Below are 20,222 nucleotides of genomic sequence, written 5' to 3' on the forward strand. Positions count from 1 at the left end.
AAGAAGGAAGTACATACAGACATAGGCATAGGAGATTTTGTAGGCCAGAACTGTGGTAGAAACATACATATTATCTAACACAAACTGGCAGAGATTCTGGGAAGGGTAGTCTAGCTATGTGGACAGGAAATAAGGGGAGGTTGTGAACTGTTAACTGCCTAATTGCTCCCTCAGCTTGCTTATCACAGATGTCCAGGTGGCCAAAGGAACTTGAGTATTTCTAACCAAATTCACCTTTTTATTCATAAATCAAGCATTCATTGTGTTCCTTTTGTAGATAGCTTATGTAGATTGCTTAAATCAGCTATCTTAACCCTCCCAGAAGAATGAAAGTTACTTATTTTTGTGCACTGTCCTGAAAAAAAAAAATGAGTTCACTAAAAAAAATCCTTTGTGCCAACTGAGACTATTGCCCTTTTTTTGGAAAACATTGACCTCTTTAATAAAGAGGAAAGTGAGTGAATAATTCCACAAGGGCCAGTAGTCATGGAGTCATAAAATACTGTATTAGTCAAGCTAGATTCGCCTGTAGAAGTACATTATTCTGTATTAATTTCTGTGTATTTTTTCCGGTTTATAAATGTATCTGCCTCCAGAGGGAATTCAGGGATCACTATCTTAAAATAGGTTTATAGAAATTAGTAGTAGTAGTTATTTAAATTCAAAGGATGTAAGTGATATGGGTATGGGCAAGTCCGTAAGATAAGTTGCTTAGTGATGTTTAGACTTTTCAGTAATAAAATTCAAATTAATGCATATTTCTTAGTAGTCAAGCAGTTAGTGTTCTTTTAAGCCACCCCCATTAAAATATACCAACAAAACAATGTATATCCCTGCTTCACAGGGGATAAGAGTGAGTTTTATTTGTGTTGGCTGAGCTAGCCCACTGAACCATCTGCACAACTACATTTACGTTATATATACTCTTCCTTCTCATCATATTGCCCAAATAGAAACAGCTTTGGAATACGTTCTTTCTATCATGCTACTTGAGCAATAGAACAGCCCTTAGCAAAGCATACTTGGAAACAGAAGAACCATTGTGTCCTATGGTTTGTTAATACAGGAAAAGGGTACAGAGAGAACTAAGCCCCTTCAGGAGTGTTCCTGAGACCCTTGGATGTCCCAGCACCCACTGTAAGCCCCACTATTCAGCTTCCTGAGATGCCCATTCCTTTTCCTTCTTTTCAGTAAATCTTAAATGTGTGTGTTAGTTAGCTCCTTTCTCTTTGGTAACATGCCTTAGAAAGAAAAATCATTCAGTTTTTGAACTAGACCTGGTTGTCAAACTAGCTTATTATTACTATTTACCATTAGTTCATTGGTGATATTTATTATAGTCAGAATGTAACAGTTAGATGTATTAAGTTCAATAAATGTTTCTCAGATCTTCATTTAGTGGAAATATCTATTGAGAAATAGTACTTGTTCTTTGAATTTACTTGTATACCTTTTCTCATGTAATTGTCATTGTTATTGATGACATAGGGATTATTATCCCACATTTTATAGGTGATAAAGCTGAAATGTAGAGAGGGAAAAATACACTTGCTATGATCATACACGGAGAAGGCAATGGCAAGCCACTCCAGTACTCTTGTCTAGAAAATCCCATGGATGGAGGAACCTGGTAGGCTGCAATCCATGGGGTCACTAAGGGTCAGACACGACTGAGCGACTTCACTTTCACACATTGGAGAAGGAAATGGCAACCCACTCCAATGTTCTTGCTTGGAGAATCCCAGGGATAGGGGAGCCTGGTGGGCTTCCGTCTATGGGGTCACACAGAGTCGGACACGATTGAAGTGACTTAGCAGCAGCAGCAGCAGCAGCATGATCACACAGGTGGTGGGAGCAAGGCCAGGTTCAAGCTGAAGTCAGTAGCCATTAACCTGAGCAGATTCTTTTCTTGTGAATTGAATAAACACAACTTTGTGGCTTTCAGAAGTGTGACCCACTTTCCCTTTCCTCTGGATGTGTGACTGAAGTATTGAGCTCTGGTTCAGAGCTGTTCTTAAAAATCATCTACGTCTTTAACCAGACTTTCCATAGCATTTGCTTATTATAGTCTTGCCTTTTGGTGGGATTGAGAACACACTGGCCAGAGACTCATGTTTTATTATTGTCTAACTTGATACACAGAAGCAATTGGTTACTCTACTACTTTTTTGTTCCACTTTTCATCATCACTGAGCCCTGCAGGGAAGGCCCCAGAAGCACTTAATTCCAGTTGCATATGACTTTGGGTAGCATTCGGAGAATGATTCCGAATAAGTCCAGTTAGAACTGGTGTCTCAGACACTGTCCACAACTGGAGGGGTCTGCAGGCTTGAGAAAGGCTACAGGTAGGCACAGGATGACTGGAGAACACACAAGAATTCTGACTACTGTGCTGGCTCACGGCCACAGGATGCGTTGCTTTGCTTATTTTCCTCAGAAGACCTATTGCTACCTGATGATGCTTTCTATACAGCAGCATGCACTTTTGCAGTAGGATGGAATGATTGGACCCTGGAGGGCTTCAGCTTCTTGGTGTCTTATGCAGAGGAACAGGGTGCAGGACTTACTACATAATGTAACTGTAATAATGAAAAGAAAGACCAGTGGCCTTCGTGGCAGCTGAAGTTGTGAAGTAAAATCTGGGTGGCTCAGCCTTCTGTTCTTAATTTACTTTGACCTCCTGTTTTTCTAGGGTGATAGAGAAGCAGAACTGGGTCTGCCTTTTTCTCCTTTGTGTGATCGGAAGTCCACCATGGTTGCCCAGTCACAAGTAGGTACGTGTTTGCCAATCCATTGATGGAGAGAAAAACTAGAGAAGGGTGTCTGGAAGTAAGCTCAGATGCTCCGCATGATTCTTTGGCTAGAACCTGGCTCCATTCTGCTGCTGTACTCGTGGCTTTGGCTGGTTGGGTTGATGGAGCCGCTGTCCCCATCCTCCTTCCTGGAGTGTGACTGGTTCCTGGGAAGATTAGACAGTGACACTGCTATCTCCATCATTCCCTGCCAAGAGAAGAAGGGGCTTCATTCCTTCAGTGACAGCAATTAGTGGTGGGAAGCCCATTCTGCTTCAGTCTCACCATTCTGCATGCAGTGCCAAGAGTTTTCTCAGTGATGCTTTCTCTAGCCCACTTTCCAGGACAGCACAATTTCCTGGATGACCTTACTGCCAGGAATGGCTCTTTTAAAAATATCTCTTTCCTTTCTGCCTGCCTTCTTTCCTTCCTTCCTTGCTTTCAAAAAAAATTAGCATACTTTTGCACTGCTAATAACTGTAATATATATGCATTATTATTATTTTATTATCCGAATTCTGTTGCTACTTGTATAGGACAACTTTTGTCTTGCCAATTTCATTACAGGATTTTTTATCATCCTTAACTTCTGTGTATTAAATGCACTTCTATCTTGGTCATTGTAAAAGTAAGCATTTGTATATTTTCAAACACCGTATCTCCTTTGATTGGCATTTAGTTTCCTTCCAACTTTCATGTCACTGTGTAATGCGTTACCACCATTAGTCCCAAATCATATATTTTCTCCTGACATGTCACAGCACACTTTGGTATTTTTGAGTTGTTGAGATGATCACTCCAGCCCAACATCAACTGTCTCTCCAGCATGGTGATCTCTCAAAGGTAACATTTCCAGATTTGACCCCTCTCCTAGTTTCCAACCCTGTTGGCCCTCTTCCCTCCAAATATGGCCCTGGTACCTTGAGTCAGCAGGTCTAATATGAAGTCCACCATCTTCCTCCCTGGCCACACTCTCCCCCATTGTCTCCGTTCTCCCTGCCTTCCCAGTGGAAGTCTCTGACAGATTCCACCTACAGGTAGGACCACCTGCTGCTGTGCCTCCATCACACGCCCACCTTAAAATGGCACTGGATCTCACCTCCCTTACTTTGTCTTTGGGCTTTGTGAAGTGAAGCTTCTAAAATGATTTTCCCAGTGTCAACCTTCATTGCTTTCTCCCACTCCATCCATCTTGCCAGATTAACGTTCCCAAATAGCAACAGAAAACATTTTAGTACAATGCTGCTCAAAGTTCTTAAGGGGCTTCTAGTGCCTATTTAAGTCCTAAGCTCTAGCTTGGTACTTTGGAACCTCCCTCCATGAACAGATCATAACCCTTCCCAGGCTTTCCCTTTCTGACTCTAAAAGAATTCCTAAGTTAAAGTCATTCCCCAGACACATCCTGCACTTTTCCCTGTCCTGTCACCTTGCTTATTTCACCCCCTCCACCTAAAAGGAATAGCCTTAGGGCTCAGCTCAAATATCACAACCTCCATAATGCTGTTTGCAACTGGCACAGTGGGAGGGAAAATACACTCCTTCCCTTACCTTCCTAGGGGCCTTTCTTTGGGCTTCTCCTTTGGCCCTTTCCATTTTTATGCTCACTGAATTCTGTCAACTTCCACGGGCAAGCAGGTTGTGTTACAACTTTTATCGCAGTGTTTTTTTACATAGTAGATATTGAATTTGCATTTTTAAGCATTTTATTGAACTGTCTACTAAAAAGTTAAAGGAAAGCTATGTAGGAAAAATGGAACTGACTCATATGATAGTCAAAGCAAGGATTATATTAAATGATTAAGACCAGCCTAAGCTCTCGTAATCTGATTTGGCGCTCCTATGTAGATGAATTTTAAAAGAAAATTACAACTCATCAGTTTGCATGAGAGCATTGGAAAGGCCCCTGGTACTATGTAGTTCCTCTGAAACTTTTCTGTTTCTCTCCAGGTTTCATTGATTTCATTGTGGAACCCACCTTCACTGTGCTCACAGACATGACAGAAAAGATCGTGAGTCCACTGATTGATGAACCCTCTCAAACTGGGGGCATTGGGCAGAGGCGTTCAAGGTCAGTGTTGAAGCTTGAAAGCTGGGGGTCAGGATGGTCTGTGCATGGGGACAGACTTCTTCTGGAAGGGATGGGCGTGGTACTTCTTAATCGTGTTCACCCTACCTCCTCCTTATGAGACGTGTCTGCTTCTTCCTTTTTCTCAGAGGAGTCGAAGTTGTACGCTCTGTATTCTCCAGGCTGGCCTGTAAGGGGGTAATCAAGGTCCAGGTCATGATATATAGGTTCCCAGTACTGCTCCCACCCTGACCCCATCCAGTCTCTCTTTTGGAGGCTTTGACCACAACATCATCAGTCACTGCACATCACCTGCTGTACCCGGAGAGTCCTTGCTCCCCATACTCTAAAAGGAAAGAACCATGGATCAGAGTTAACATATTAAGTGAAACTTTCATTTCTAGGTTCAGGAAGAAAATTAAGTAGAGGGAAAAAAGAGCTGAACTTTTAAATCACCTTCTGCCACAACGTCATTCCACCCATCCATCTGACTGCAGTTGAGTCTGACACTGTCCCACAGGCAGTCTTGGTGGCGACATCATGAAGCGCTGGTGCCTAAGAAGTCTGGCACTTTGCGCTGCATTCTGTGTGTTGTGTGTGTCACTCAGTCATGTTTGACTCTTTGCGACCCCATGGACTGTAGCCCACCTGGTTCCTCTGTCCATAGGATTCTCCAGGCAAAAATACTGGAGTGGGTTGCCATTTCCTTCTCCATCAACATCATTAAACGGAGTCAAAGTGTACAGCCTCTGGAATCATATGGCCAGTTAAACGTCCTGACTCCATTTCTAATTAACTGTACCATCTCAGACAAGTTGCCTCAGTTTCCCCATTTCTGAAAATGTGGATTATAATACTCATAAGTTGCAGGGAGGATTAAGTGAATTATTTAATCTATGTAAAGCCTATATATGATAGCTCAGTTGGTAAAGAATGCCCCTACAATGCAGGAGACCATGGTTCGATCCCTTGGTTGGGAAGATCCCCTAGAGAAGGGAAAAGTTACCCACTCCAGTATTCTGGCCTAGAGAATTCCATGGACTGTATAGGCCATGGGGTTGAAAAGATTCCGACACGACTGAGCAACTTTCACTTTCACAGCCTTTATCACAGAGTCCAGCACAGAGGAAGTAGCAGCTACAATAATGCTAACACTCAGTGGTCACTAGTATTCAATGGTTCGAATTACCGAACCTCCTCCTCATCCATCAAAACCTGGGGCCCTGTCATAAAGGAGAGAAATGGAATGACGAAGAAAAAGAATAGAAGAGCAATGAGAGGAAGAAGGACGAGAAGATTAGGACAGAGGGAACCCAGGAATGCTTATGGTGAAGGGACCTAGTGAAGGCTGCTGACAGAGAGGGCAGAAGCCCCCTGTCTGAGTCCCACACCCCCACAACTCTGCCAGCGCTGGGCTGAGGTCTGCTCTACTTACCTGGTTAGTCTTGATTGTCATTCAGTGGATTTGTATTTGTGCCAGTCACGACTGTGGTTCCCTGGAAATGTGTGATACTTCAGGCACTGTGGTCACCTAAATGGGAAGAGAATACAAAAAAGAGGGGATATATGTGTACATATAGCTGATTCCCTTTGCTGTACAGTAGAAACTAACACAACATTATAAAGCAGCTCTATTCCAATAAAAGTTAATTTAAAATAAGTACACCTTCAAAAAACTAGTTTTCCAGAAGGATGGCACTTTCTATGTTATATATATATATATATGTATATACTTCTGTATTTCCTAAAGTTGCCTCTGTTTAAAGCTTCAAGTGGTATAAATAATATTTTTGTAATTTTATATATTTATTTATTTTTGGCTGTTTGGGTCTTTGTTGCTGAATGGATTTTCTCTAGTTGCAGTGAGCAAGGGCTACTCTTCATTGCAGTGCATAGGCTTCTTATTGCAATGGCTTCTCTTGTTGCAGAGCACGGGCTCTAGGGCATTTGGACTTTGGTAGTTGAACCTCAGGGCTCAGTAGTTGCCATTCCCAGACAGAGCACAGGCTCAATAGTGGTGGCACACAGGCTTAGTTGCCCTGAGGCATGTGGGATCTTCCTGGACCAGAGGTCAAACCCATGGTTCCTGCATTGGCAGGCGAATTCTTTACCACTGAGCCACCAAGGAAACCCCTCCAGTGGTATTATATTAAAAAACAAGTCTTATGCACGACTGATCTCTCACAATCTCCATGCCTCTCTACCTTCCCCCAGGTACAAGAGGAAGTCCCCTTACTCTAGCCTTAGGTATCCTGGGATCAGAGTTCCTTGAGTACAGGAGGAGCTGGAGCTAGAGAGAAAGAGGACCAAGTGACTAAGTAACTTGGAAATGTGGTCAGTGTGAAGGAAGGTAGGCAAACTGTGGAACCAAATGGAACTCAAGTTTAAATGGGTTAATTTCAGGAAGTCAAAGACAGAATTCTTGTGTGGGGAATCTAGTCATATGGAAAAAGAACATTTGAAATGTGGGGACCTTTGGGACTATCAATACTCATGAGACTGAAACCTTGACTTTTTTTTTCTGCTGAAAATGGAGAATTTCCCAGCTGTTGCATATCGAAAATAGAAATGACAAACCTCAGGCCCCAGGAATTTCACAATAGTAACTTGATACGTGTTTACCACTCTTCTCTTAGGCTTGCTTATCAGCACACATTTTCAAACTCTAACCCTCTCTTTGGTTTTTTTTTTTTCATCCTCCAGTTTGAACAACATCAGTTCAACAGATGCAAAGCGATCAGGTGTCAAGAGCTCTGGCTCAGAAGGAAGTGCCCCAATCAACAACCCTGTCATCCCTGTTGACTATAAGAGTTTTAAAGCCACTTGGACTGAGGTGGTGCACATCAACCGGGAGAGATGGAGGGCCAAGGTGCCCAAAGGTAAGGTGCTGATGGGGAATCTTGTTCATACCACTCAGACCCACTCACAAAGCAAGACATTGCCACCCCTGATTTAGAAGTGTTGAAAATGAAGCACAAACTCAGGATATATGTTAAAATTGCTGAATGTTAGGAGACCATCTTTTGCTCTTTATTATATCTAATACTTAGTGCCTGAGAGAATGAGGTTGACTTCCAAGCCACCTGATGGAATGACCTTTGTGCTATATATGTCCAGATACGTCTCAAAATGAAGATTGTACAGAGGACAGGTGTTCCTCCTATTTCTTGGTTTCTGCTAGGCCATCTTGTCATTCTTATTTTATGACATGTGGCACATTTATCAGGCCTTTCCTCCTCCTTTTATCTACTTCGGCCATTGCACTGGGATAGGAAAAGCTTTAATCTGCTTACATACATTTTTATCTTCATGTTCTCAGGCTGACCTGAGATGAAGGTAACTCACAGGTAAACAGAAATCCAAAGAAAAGTCATCACTCTTGGTACTATGAACAAAAACAGACTGAAATCTCTTTGTTTTTTGAAAGTCAGAATTCATTTGCATGTTTGTGTTTACCGAGCATGTGCTCCGTGATTCATACATATGGCATGTTTATACTGTAGTCTGAGTAGGAACACATAGCAGTGGTAAGCCTCATCAGCTATGATGCCTGATTCTAGAGACAATTCTCGGTGGATGATTCTAGAGTTCTAGAACTCAGTGGATTTTGTGGAGGTACACCAACAGCAGTCAGTTTTTGCCAACACCTGTTCCTTGCCTACTGCATGCCAAGCTCTGTACGGTATTTTATTCACTGAGGTGAATATCAGGCATACTTGTCCTCAAAGCTTGAAGTCTCCTGGGTGGGGACAGGGAGGCATTAGCACAGAATTTCTTTCCAAGTAGGAATGGGAGTTCAGTGAAAGCCTGTACTCCTCACCAGCACCCACTGACATTGAGTCCCAGACTTTTATAACAGGCAAGCAAAGTTTTATCCCTGGTCACAGCATTCCACATGTTTATATACCCAGTGTCTGCCCAAGGGAGAAGGGTAGGAGTAGGTCTTGTTCCTCAAATATCGGGGGGCTCTGCTTCTAGTGTTGAGAGAGAAGAGACAAGATCACACTGCTGGAGTTATTCAAAGGCCAACATTGTGTCCTGTCCAAGTGGCTTCTCAGTTCAGGTGGGGCAAAGTGTTTATATTTACAATTCTTTTAAGGCATAGTTGGGCCCTTATCATTTGGGGACGTCCTAAGCTTGTGTCCCGAGCTATGGAGAAGAAGCCAGCTCTTCTGTGATATTTTAAGTGTGGCCTCTCACAGTCTACAGTCTATTAGGATGCTTTAAACATTGAAATCCTCCCTGTTGGCAGGCTTTGCAACCAGCAATGGCAGCTACTGCATCATTTTGAGAAAGCAATCTCTTATAATCAATTACACTCATTACACTTGAAAATTCAACTCCTGACAACACGCAATTGAAAGTAGTATTTCAAAATAATTTGTTTGCAATTATCTGGCTTACTAAAATTACCTTCTGATACTTATCACCTGGGAGAGCATTAGACAGTTTCTTTTCTAGAAGAAAATTGGTCCTTTAAAAAGAACAGGTAAATAAGCACTGAAATATAAGTGAATGTGTTTGTTCTCAGTCGTGTCTGACTCTTCGTGACCCCATGACCCCATGGACCCTGCCAGGCTCCTCTGTCCTTGGGATTCTCCAAGCAAGAATACTGGAATGGGTAGCCATTCCTACTCCAGGAGTTCTTCCTGACCCAGGGATCGAACCCAGGTCTCCTGTGTTTAGGCAGATTCTTTAACATCTAAACCACCAGGGAACCCCAAAATTAACACTAATAGTTTTAAAATATGTGAGGCATGCTAATAGAGATAAGCTTGTCCCTAGCCTGGTTGAGGTGCTTGGGAAGGCTTCTTCTAACTAGGATTTGAAGGATGTCTGGGTTCGAGCATGAAGTGGGGAAAAACGCAAAAGGGATTGACAAAGGCACAGCCCCCAGGGTTTATGTATGTTTTTATAGGAGGAGTTTGGGTATCAAAGCAAAAGTTAGTTGGGGAAAGGGAGAATTGAATCCCTACTTACCCTGTGCTCTTTGGCAAATCCAGGCAGATTCTTTGAGAAAATTCCCTTTGGGGGATAATAATAAACACCACAGAGGTGGTGCAAAGAACAGAAATTATATAAGTAAAGAATGAAAACAGAGCCTGCACCTGGTTAGTGCCTGATAAATGGTAGCTCTTATTTTGAAAAATTGGAAAAGAAAGTTTAAATGCAAAGTTAAGAAGGTGGTGGTCAAAATGCTAGCGTATAATTAATATTTTGTAACATTTTCTGCCTCCCAATAATGCTGTTGACTGATTGGCTGGTGTAAGAAATTCAGTTTGCATCTGTTTTTCTGTTGGTGATTGGTTTGTGCTGCACTATCCCAGAATGTTTTGTTCATGATTCTTTTTTACCAGAAAATGTTGATTTCAGCAAAGGCTGCCCTGCATTGGGGCACTTGAATATATGTTGTTATTAAATTGATCAGAAATGGAATTAAATCTAAGGCTTTAGTTTTTTAATCAACCTATCTAGCTAGGCCAGAACACATAGTTGTTAGGAAAGATTGAATCAATATATATATATATTTTTTTACACCTCTAAGGACTGAAACTCATTATTCCCATACAAAAATATGTAGGCATACCAATTTGCAAGTCTTACCAATATTGATCAGTTTCCATTCAGAATTTAATACTTTTTAAACATGTTTTTCTGGTGTAAGAATAATAGGTGTCTAGGTTACAATGCTGAAATATAAACAAAATATACAAAGAAAAAAAAAGTCACTCATTCCAGCAAAATGTAAGTATTGCTGAAATTCTGATGTATCTTTTAAAATTTTATTTCCTACGCACCGTGCTCATGCTCTGTTGCTCAGTCTTATCCAATCCATTGTGACCCCTGCCAGGCTGTAGCCTGCCAGGTTCCTATGTCCATGGGATTTTCCAGGCAAGAATACCAGAGTGAGTTGCAATTTTCTCCTCCAGAGGATCTTCCTGACCCGGAGATTGAACCTGTGTCTCCTGCGTTGGCAGGCAGATTCTTTACCACTGAGCCACCTGGGAAGCCCACTTTTATACATATTTATAAGTAAACATTTACCCTTAAAATGAGATCATAGTGTAATTGCGTTTTCCTTCTCTGTTTCTATTTTGAAGATTTTATTCTTATACTGAATATTCTTAGAAAGTGTGATTTATATGGCTACTGTATGTAATACCATAGTTGAACCATTCCTCTGTTACTGAGCATGTCAGTTTCCAATTCTTCATTATTGTATATAACATTGTTATGTACATCCAAATTCAGAAATCTTGAGCCCCCATCTGATCATTTATCTAGAATAAATTTCTAAATATTGAATTTCTCTGTCAAAGTAGGTGAAAAATTTTAAAGCTCTTGATATATGTTATCAAATTTCTTTCTGGAAAGTTTTTTTTTTTTTTTAAACTAGTGTTCTCCTTCAGTAGAAGTGTAGTGAGAGTGCCATTTCTTTATATTTTTTCCCATTATTTTACTCTTGAGGATATTTACATTTTTATTATTGATTCATAATAACTCTTTATATATTAAGGATATAAATTCTTCAGTTGACAAACTGTCTTGCAATTTCTGTCCTACCTCCATCCAGTTATTTAGTCAGTCAGTTTGTCCTATGTCTTTTAACTTTGTTTATGATCTTTCAAAATACATCTTATTTTTATTTTGCCAGAGATTAGCTTTATATTTTTATTGAATTATGTCTCTGTCAATGTAAATATGAAATAGTATATAATGATACTCCTTTGCAAATGCTGAGAAGTTTATTGAATTTTTAAAAATTTCCTCCATTGTCACTCAGTTTTTATTGAAATAAGATTTTCAACCTAGGTGATTATAAGTAAATTGTAAGTAAATTACTATTTTATAATTCCTTGGTGGTTCAGATGGTAATGGATCTGCCTATAGTACAGGAGATTCGAGTTCAATCCTGGATTGGGAAGATCCCCTGGAGAAGGGAATAGCAACCCACTTAAGTATTCTTGCCTGGAGAATCCCATGGACAGAGGAGCCTGGTGGGCTACAGCCCATGGAGTCATAAAGAGTCGGACACAACATGTCATAAGAAGAGTTATAACTAACTTATCCTTTAATATTATTTTAAATAATTGCATCAAGTTTTATATCCAACTTAATAGTTATTTTTATTTAACATTATGATTTATTAGTATTTTTGCACATCATTAACATATTTTCCTCATTCTGAGTTTTTAATGTTGACTGAATTTTTCTGTCAGCTGAAGCACTTTGGTTAAAAAGTTTAGAAACGTACCATGGAAAGAAACATCTTCTGAGTCCTGAAGTGGCTAGGAGTACCTTTATGTTGTATTTACATATTATCAAAAGTTGACTATTCAAAACTAATCTAGTATGTTGGTTGTCTTTTTTAAGTTAGTTTCTCTCCTTTTCTTTCTTTCTTTCTCTGTAGGTAGTTTAGGTAGGCATTTCAGAGAATTATATTAAGGGATAATTAGCCCAATGCCACTTTTAAGCAAGAGCCTATAGTATCATAATTTAGAAAAGCAAGTAAAATGAAGAAATCAATGTATTTCTCCAAGACTGCACAGACATTCAATGTGGGATAGAATTAGCTCTCAGGAGGAATGCATTAATAATTTATGGATCATGAGGGTTCTGTGCTGCCTTAACTCTTAAGTTCCTTCTTTTGGGCCATTTTCATAATGATCACATCACCATACATAGTGTGAACTGAAAAGCAGAAGGAAATGAGATTGAACTACAGCATTTGCTTTCTACTAGTCTAGAAGCCTAGGATGTTAAATCTAAAACCCCAAAAGTTCATTCTTTGCATATATGTCATCTCTGGAACCTGTTATCATATACAAATTAATTGTTCTATCACCTGCTTTATCTCATAGTAGGAAAGATTTAATGTATATTAATACTTCACCCTGAAAATATAAGGGGATCAGATTACAGTGGAACAGATGTATCTCCTGTAGTTTATTTTTTCTTTTCTTATATATGTGTTTCCTTGTTTTTGTCTACTTATTTGGAGTAGTAGCACTTAATGCTGATGGCTGATGACATCAGTGTCAGGTATGTCAGAGATGTGAGGGAGAGATGGGAGTAGAGTAAGGTTGCAGACCATTTCAGAACAGTCCACTGAAACACAGTTGCTGCAAGGAAAGGAACTGTATCAGATCTGATTATGATGTCATAAAAGCTACCATTCATTAAGTTAAACATTAATTGCCTATTGTCAGCTGCAGTTAAGCCCAGACAGACTTGTTTCTGAAATGTACCACCCCCAGTTTTTTTTTTTTTGCTAGGTTTTCCATAGAAAATTGGTCTGACCCAGTTGTCAAATGAATTTTTATTGCTCAGATAATAAATTATGCTCTTGTAGCAAACCAGAATTTAATACCTTCAGCTTTTATCAAAATTGCCTTTAACTTGGGGATCTTCTGAATGTTCAAAGTTTGCCACAGATTCTGAAGGGATTCTGTGAGGGGATTATACATTATTTTACCTGATGCCTGAGTATAAACGAATTATCTTCCCCTTTGCCCCACTTTCCCTCTCTGTACAGTAAGTACAGTCCTCTTTTTCTTACCTACAGTCAGGTACAGTCAAATGGCTAATTCTTTCAGGATAGAACTTCAGAGTGTGTATAGTTTCTGTATTTTATACTGACCTGGATTGCTGAATCCAGGAATCAAGTCAGGTTCATAGGCAGACAGGGTGAATCATACCCATTGTGTACATTTCATGTAGAAATCAAGTACTTCCTGAGCATCTGCTAGGTGACAGACACCATACCAAGCACTGGGGGTTCAGTGATGGAGGTGACATTTGACCTGTGTGCTTGGGACAATACAGAAGCATGACAGGAAGTCTGGATGAACACGAGGGGAGCCATTTTGCACCTGAGCCTACTGAGGATGCCATTTCCCTTTCTTCTTCTGCAAGGGAGTTCTTTAACTCTCTAGTTGCACATTTCTGTAGAAATCAGAAGACTACCGTATATGCACATAATTATGTGATTTTGTAAAGAAAATTTTCCTTACCTTTTTAAAAATAATTTTTAAAATTTATTTATTTTTGGCTGTGCTGAGTCTTCATTGTTGCATAGGCTACTCTCTAATTGTGGTGCACGGGCTCCTTATTGCAGTCGCTTTTCTTGCTACAGAGCACAGGCTTTCGGGCACATGGGCTTCACTGGTTGAGGCACGTGGGCTCAGTAGTTGCAGCTCCCAAACTCGGGAGCACAGCCTCAATAGTTGTGGTGCACGGGCTTAGCTGCTCTATGGCATTTGGGATTTTCCCAGACCAGGGATTGAATTCGTGTCTCCTGCATTGGCAGGTGCATGCTTTACCACTGAGCCACCAGGGAAGCCCTCCTTATCTTTACATTGTAAATTATAAATGCATCCTTGTTGGGAAGTAGAATGTCGTGAAACAGTGAGTTGCAAACATTTAAAATTTAAACCAATGCTTGTCAATCCCGATTGTGTGTTAGATCATCTGGAGAGCATTAAAAATATCCTGTTCTTGCCACTCTCCCTCCAGAGTCCGATTTAATTTGTCTGAGATGAGGCCAGTGCATTGGTCTGGTTGAGTGAAGGGGTGGATGGAGGAATCAGTGAAAGGGTGAATGAAAACTTCATAATGTATTAAGGAGGACATCTGAGCCAGGCAAATTTAAGGGCAAGAAGAGTAAAGTGAAGCCAGAGACCATAGACATGCATGAAGTATAATGCCATAAAGCCCTGTGAACATGTGAACCAGAAGCCAAATCTGAGCTTTGTGCTCTTTAGCAGCTGAAGCAAAGGGAAACATAATCACATAGATAATGACTCTGGTGCCCATTACATTAAAAACCCTCTTGTCATCCATGAAAGCCGGATGTTTTCAGGACCAAGACTAACCAGGAGAAATAGACCCCTAGTTATGAGGTATGGGATATTTGTAACACATTTAGAGAAAAAAAAAAAAAACACAATTAGTCTTTCAGAGTGGAGGTGAAACACCTTTTGAGTGATTTGAATGCTAGACAGTGAAGTCTCTAGACCCTAAAGGAGAATTGGTCTTTGTTAGGTATCTTCCATTGGTCTCTGTAGGTTACTTCCTACAACCAAGCTTCATTTCATTGCCTCCAGCCTTACATATCCTTCGTCACCTGACCACATCACCCGTCACTAACCTCTTACTAAAGTTGATTTAACCATACTGGCCAACTCACTGTCCCTGGAACATACCAACCTTGGTCCAGTCTTATGACCTTACATTTTTTATTTCCTCTGCCTGGAATCCTTTTCCCCTTTATTTTTGCATGGTCAACAATTCATCATTCAAAATTTAGTTAAATCTCCTTCTTCACCTCCTTATGTAACTCTCCGTCCTTCACTTAAGCTGATGGTTTTCCACCATATTACTCCACTTTCCTTTTTTTGTAAAGCACCTGAAATTTATCTTAGTGATTCATTAATTATTGTCTTTTCTACTCCTTAAGTCTTCTTGCTCACTACTGTATTCCCAGTGCCTAAAATGGTGTTTGACACTGTAGTTGCTCCGTTCCGTTCCATTCAGTTGCTCAGTCGTGTCCGACTCTTTGCGACCCGTGGACTGTAGCCTACCAGGCTTCTCCGTCCATGGGATTCTCCAGGCAAGAATACTGGAGTGGGTTACCATTTCCTTCTCCAGGGGATCTTCCCGACCCAGGGATCGAACCCGGGTCTCCCGCAGTGGAGGCAGACGCTTTAACCTCTGTAGTTGCTCAATAAATATTAATTGAATGAATGTATCAAGTTTTTCATGAATCCTTGATGATAGGCAGTTACCCTATGTGTTTGGTTAAACATAGAGCCAGACCCTTTCAGTCAACCAAATTGTAAATAAGACTGATATCCTCTCATTAAAGAGGAAGACACAGATCAGGGTCCCTGGCCATACTCAAGGCCACCTCTCATCTTGTTTGGAGACAAGTTTGGAGACAATGTTTTTTGTGAGGCTTCATTACCCTCTTCCCACTTTTAAATTCATAGACAGTAGCCTGAAACTATATGATTTCAGTGGTGGTTTTTTCCAAGTCTTTTTGTTTTGTAATCAATTTTTTTATGTTTAAACTCCAGATCCTAATCAAATGTTCATGAAGCTTCAATTTTTACATTCAGTGAGGAGAGTTTTGTAATGTCTCTGAACCTTGATTCCACTTTTGAAAAATGCCGTGTAAGGTTGAGAATGAGAGGAAGTAATCCTTAAAAAGTACTTAGTATAATACCTGACACTGAGGATGCATTCAGAACTTATTGATGATAATAGTAATATTAATAATGCCAGTTACAGTATTGGTTTATTAATTATTATTATCCTTATTATTACTTTCTCCCTGCCCCTTCTTCTAACATACTGTTTTGGGAAGTGACATCACCATTGAACTTATTTTATAGGTTTCCTGAATATACATACCAATCTGACTTGAATTAATAAAAATTATATTTCGAACACTTGGTAAACACCTTAGGTCATTTTAGTGCATTAACTCCCAGTGTAAACTCTTGTTTTTGTTCAGAGACAATTCTCCTAATGGCATGACTTCTTACCTTTTCTCCACCTTTCCTGACTTGCCCCGGGTGCAGAAGAGAAAGCCAAGAAGGAAGCGGAAGAAAAGGCTCGCCTGGCCGCAGAGGAGAAGCAAAAGGAAATGGAAGCCAAAAGCCAAGCTGAAGAAAGTGCATCTGGCAAAGCTGAGAAAAAGACATCTGGGGAAGCTAAGAATCAAGTCAACGGAACACGAACAAGTAAAAGCAACAACCCTCATGGGAAAAATTCCAAAACTGAGAAGTCATTGGGAGAAAAGCAGCAGAATGGTGAGTAGAATCGTGCTGGTGAAAGGCTCTTTTCAGGGTGTTAATGATATGATGAATGGACGCTGGCAAAGAACTGCCCCTGCAAGGACAGCTCACAGAGCAGGACTGCCTGGCCATCCCAGCTGCTGCTGATCGCACCTCCCTGAGCTGTGGATCCCATCAGGATCCCATCAAAGGCAGCCAGAAGTTTGCTTGGGCTATTGTCTCTGGGGAGATTTATACCTTTGGGCCCTACCCAGCTGTACTGGAGACTCTGGCAAATGCCTGCTTTCTAAAGGAGAAATTCGTATTAGCAATCCCAGTACTATTTCTGAGTGCTTAGCGTCAGAATGGATGAATGGAAAGGCAGCTTTCTGTATGTACCTTCCCCCGGGAGGGCCGGGATTCATGTCTGTGTAAGGTCTGTTCGGTTTGGGGATTGCAAGATGTAGTAAATAAATGTCAAAGAAAACTTTAAGAAGAGGTAGTGTCTAACCTGGATTTTAAATGCAGAAATTTGAGGGAACAAAGGGACTTCTCAGCCATAGAGAATAAGATGAGCTAAGGCACAGGGGCATGGAATTGGTTACCTTGTTTAAGGGAAGAGCCGGAAGTTCAGAGTCATTGGAACTTACAAGTGCCAGCTTGTGGTGAGTTTGTTCGGCAGTCCAACAGACCTAGACTCAAGTCACAACTATGCCTCTCACTTTTTCTGGTCTTGGCCAGGTTGCTTAACCCTCCACTGTCTCTGTAAAATGTGCATAATAGTTGCTCACAGCCTGGGCAACTTGTGAGCTTCCAACAATAATAATGAAGCAACAATAACAAAGCAACTAGCATTTATTGATTATATACCAGATGCTGTTTTCAGTTCTCTCTTGGGAATTCTGGGGTAGTTTAGGAGTGTTAGGATTCAGTGCTTCTATTGCAGGGGGTCCAGGTTTGGTCCCTCGTTGGGGAACTAAGATCCTACAAGCCGCACTGTGAATTAGCAGTGCTTGTGTTTAGTCCTGTCCCACTCTTTGTGACCCTATACACTGTAGCCCACAGTGCCCCTCTGTCCATTGGAATTTTTCGTGCAAGAATACTGGAGTAGGTTGCCATTTCCTCCTCCAGGAGATTTCCCGACCCAGGGATTGAACCTTTGTCTCCTGCGTCTCCTGCATTGGCAGGTGGATTCTTTACCACTGAGCCCCCTGGGAAGCCTGCAAGCTGCACAGCTCGGCCAAAAAATAAATTTAAAAGACAATACTTTTAAAAAAATTAGTAAATAAATAAATTCTCTTTACATATTCACTGTCTTATCTACCTGGTAGATCCAGGTGATCTCCTCTGAATGATCTAGCTATGACACTACGCCGCTCAGGTAAATGAGAAGTATGTCAAAAGTGCTTAGCATAACACTCCCCAAGTATTTTTTCAACTGACATATTAACGCGTAAAATCAGAAAACAATGTTTTAATACATAAAATAATGCTAATAGCTCATATCATGCCTCAAGAGCTTTGCATAAATTTCTTCAGGTAAGCCCCAAGAGCACCCCAGGAAGCAAGGGAGGCCATCATCTGACTTGCCCAGCCTGTTAGCAGCCAGGTTCTGGAGCCTGCTCATAACTAGTTGACTCTGTATTCAAGTATCATAGTCTGGCAAATATATTCAATTTAATAAAAATTTATAATAGAACTGTTGAAGTTTTAGTGTGTGCATGCTCAGTTGTGTTCAACTCTTCGTGACCTCATGGACTACAGCTCGCCAGTCTCCTCTGTCCATGGGATTCTTCAGGCAAGAACACTGGAGTGGGTTGCCATTTCCTTCTCCAGGGCATCTTCCCAACCCAGGGATTGAACCTAGATCTCCTGCATTGCCAGCAGAATCTTTACCATCTGGGCCACCTGGGAAGCCCTAGAGAGCAATGTAAAACACTCCTTTCTTCCCCTCCCAAGGAATGAACCAACTGAGAGATACAACAATCAAAAAGTGGTCAGAATATTAGCTCCACTGCCAGTGGAGCTATGAAGTGAAAAACATAGAGTTGGTCTGCTGAGCACGTGGGCTTCTCACATATGGCCTAAACTAGGCTTAGCCCACCAGACTCCAGCAGAGCAAATGGGCTCCGGTCTCGCCCCATCATTCCACCGGAGCAGGCTGTTTCTGCAGTAATAGAAAAGGGGTGTGTCTTGTGGAAAACACATCTCAAAGGGGGTTGAGGGCTGGACAGTGGGTGGCTGGGCTGAACCATGCATACTCAACTCTTCCTTTTAGATAAGCATCTCCTTCCCAAAAGAGGAGTACATAAGGGTTGTGAGAAAGGCAAGATGTGTTTCTTCTCTACTTTTTTCCTGTTAGGAATGTGGGTTTAAAATGCCTTTTCCTTAACTAAAAAAAAAAGTCATTATTATGTCAGTAACACTTATGGAATGCATAATATGTGCCAGACATTATAGGTGGGATTTTATACACATTAAATTATTTAAAAATCCTAACAACTGTATGAGGTAGATATACTCATTTCCATTTTGTAGATGAGGAAACTAAGACTCAGAGAGGTTAAATCACTTGCTTAAGCCCAAGCAAACATTCAGTAGAGATTTTAGGCCAAATTCCAGAATAATGTGCATCCAAATTCTATCTTCTTTCACCAGCACAATCCCATTTAAGAGGTTCAGCGCTGTTGGGAAGAGCGGGAAATCAGAACATTGAGACTCAACTCTTGTCCACAAAATGTTTATAATCTATTTCTTCCAGGGGTTGGCATACTCTTTCTATAAAGGATCAGATAGTTAATGTTATGCGTTGTTGCCATTTGGTCTCTGTTGTAACTACTTAACAGACCTGTTTTAGCACAAAAGAAACCACAGATAACATGGAAACAAATGAGAATGGCTGTGTTGCAATAAAACTTTATTTATGAAAATTTAGATTCTCACATAACATTAAATAACCTTCTCTTCTTTATCAACCATTTAATAATACAAAAACTGTTCTTAGGTCGTGGGCCATTTACAACCAGGCAGTGGGGTCAGGTTTCGCCCCTGGGCCATAGTTATATGGTCAGGAAGTGAAACCAGTGAATACAAATATGCTGGTCACAAAGGAGGTTATACATTCTATGAGACAGGTATAAATTGATACCCAGAGAGGGCAGAGTTGACAATAATTTATCAATATTTTGAAGATTATTATGGGGAGAGCCTGAAAAGCACAAATAGGAGTCCAAATTTTCAACTAGGCTGGGTTGATTCACAACTGTGTTTACTTCCCAAAGTAAGCACTGGTCTGCCATTTCCCTTAAAAATTAAGTATTAAATGAGATGTGGGAAAAGAAATCAATTTTGAGCAATAATAAGAAAGGCTGATGGTGGTTCGGGACCGGGTTGTAGCAGCCTAATTAAAATGATTTGTAACTGCACAGAAAGGCTCTTTTGTTTTCCCTTGTTTATTGAATAACACCTCATATCAGCCGTTAGTCCATTTTCAACCCATGGGAAATTCCTAATGGATTCCATTCAAGGAACATCATCAGACAAACACATGTCACTTTCCTGGTACCCTTCTTTGTGGCCGCCCAA

General features: G+C 40.7%; 1 protein-coding gene across 6 annotated transcripts in view; it reads left to right on the plus strand.

The window, feature by feature from the left end:
- The window catches only part of PDE1C (phosphodiesterase 1C), a 525,292-nt gene that overhangs the window by 438,192 nt on the left and 66,878 nt on the right, over positions 1-20,222 (plus strand). For all 6 annotated transcript variants that reach the window (XM_088834595.1, XM_088834591.1, XM_088834592.1 and 3 more), the window contains 4 exons: positions 2,693-2,774; positions 4,740-4,860; positions 7,561-7,736; positions 16,443-16,673. In XM_088834595.1, the coding sequence (XP_088690721.1) occupies positions 2,693-2,774; positions 4,740-4,860; positions 7,561-7,736; positions 16,443-16,673 (610 nt within the window). The remainder of the gene's footprint in view (positions 1-2,692; positions 2,775-4,739; positions 4,861-7,560; positions 7,737-16,442; positions 16,674-20,222) is intronic.

The sequence above is a fragment of the Moschus berezovskii genome, chromosome 3, assembly GCF_049115385.1.
Source record: "Moschus berezovskii isolate FMDL1 chromosome 3, NW_MosBer_1.0, whole genome shotgun sequence".
Lineage (NCBI taxonomy): Eukaryota > Metazoa > Chordata > Mammalia > Artiodactyla > Moschidae > Moschus > Moschus berezovskii.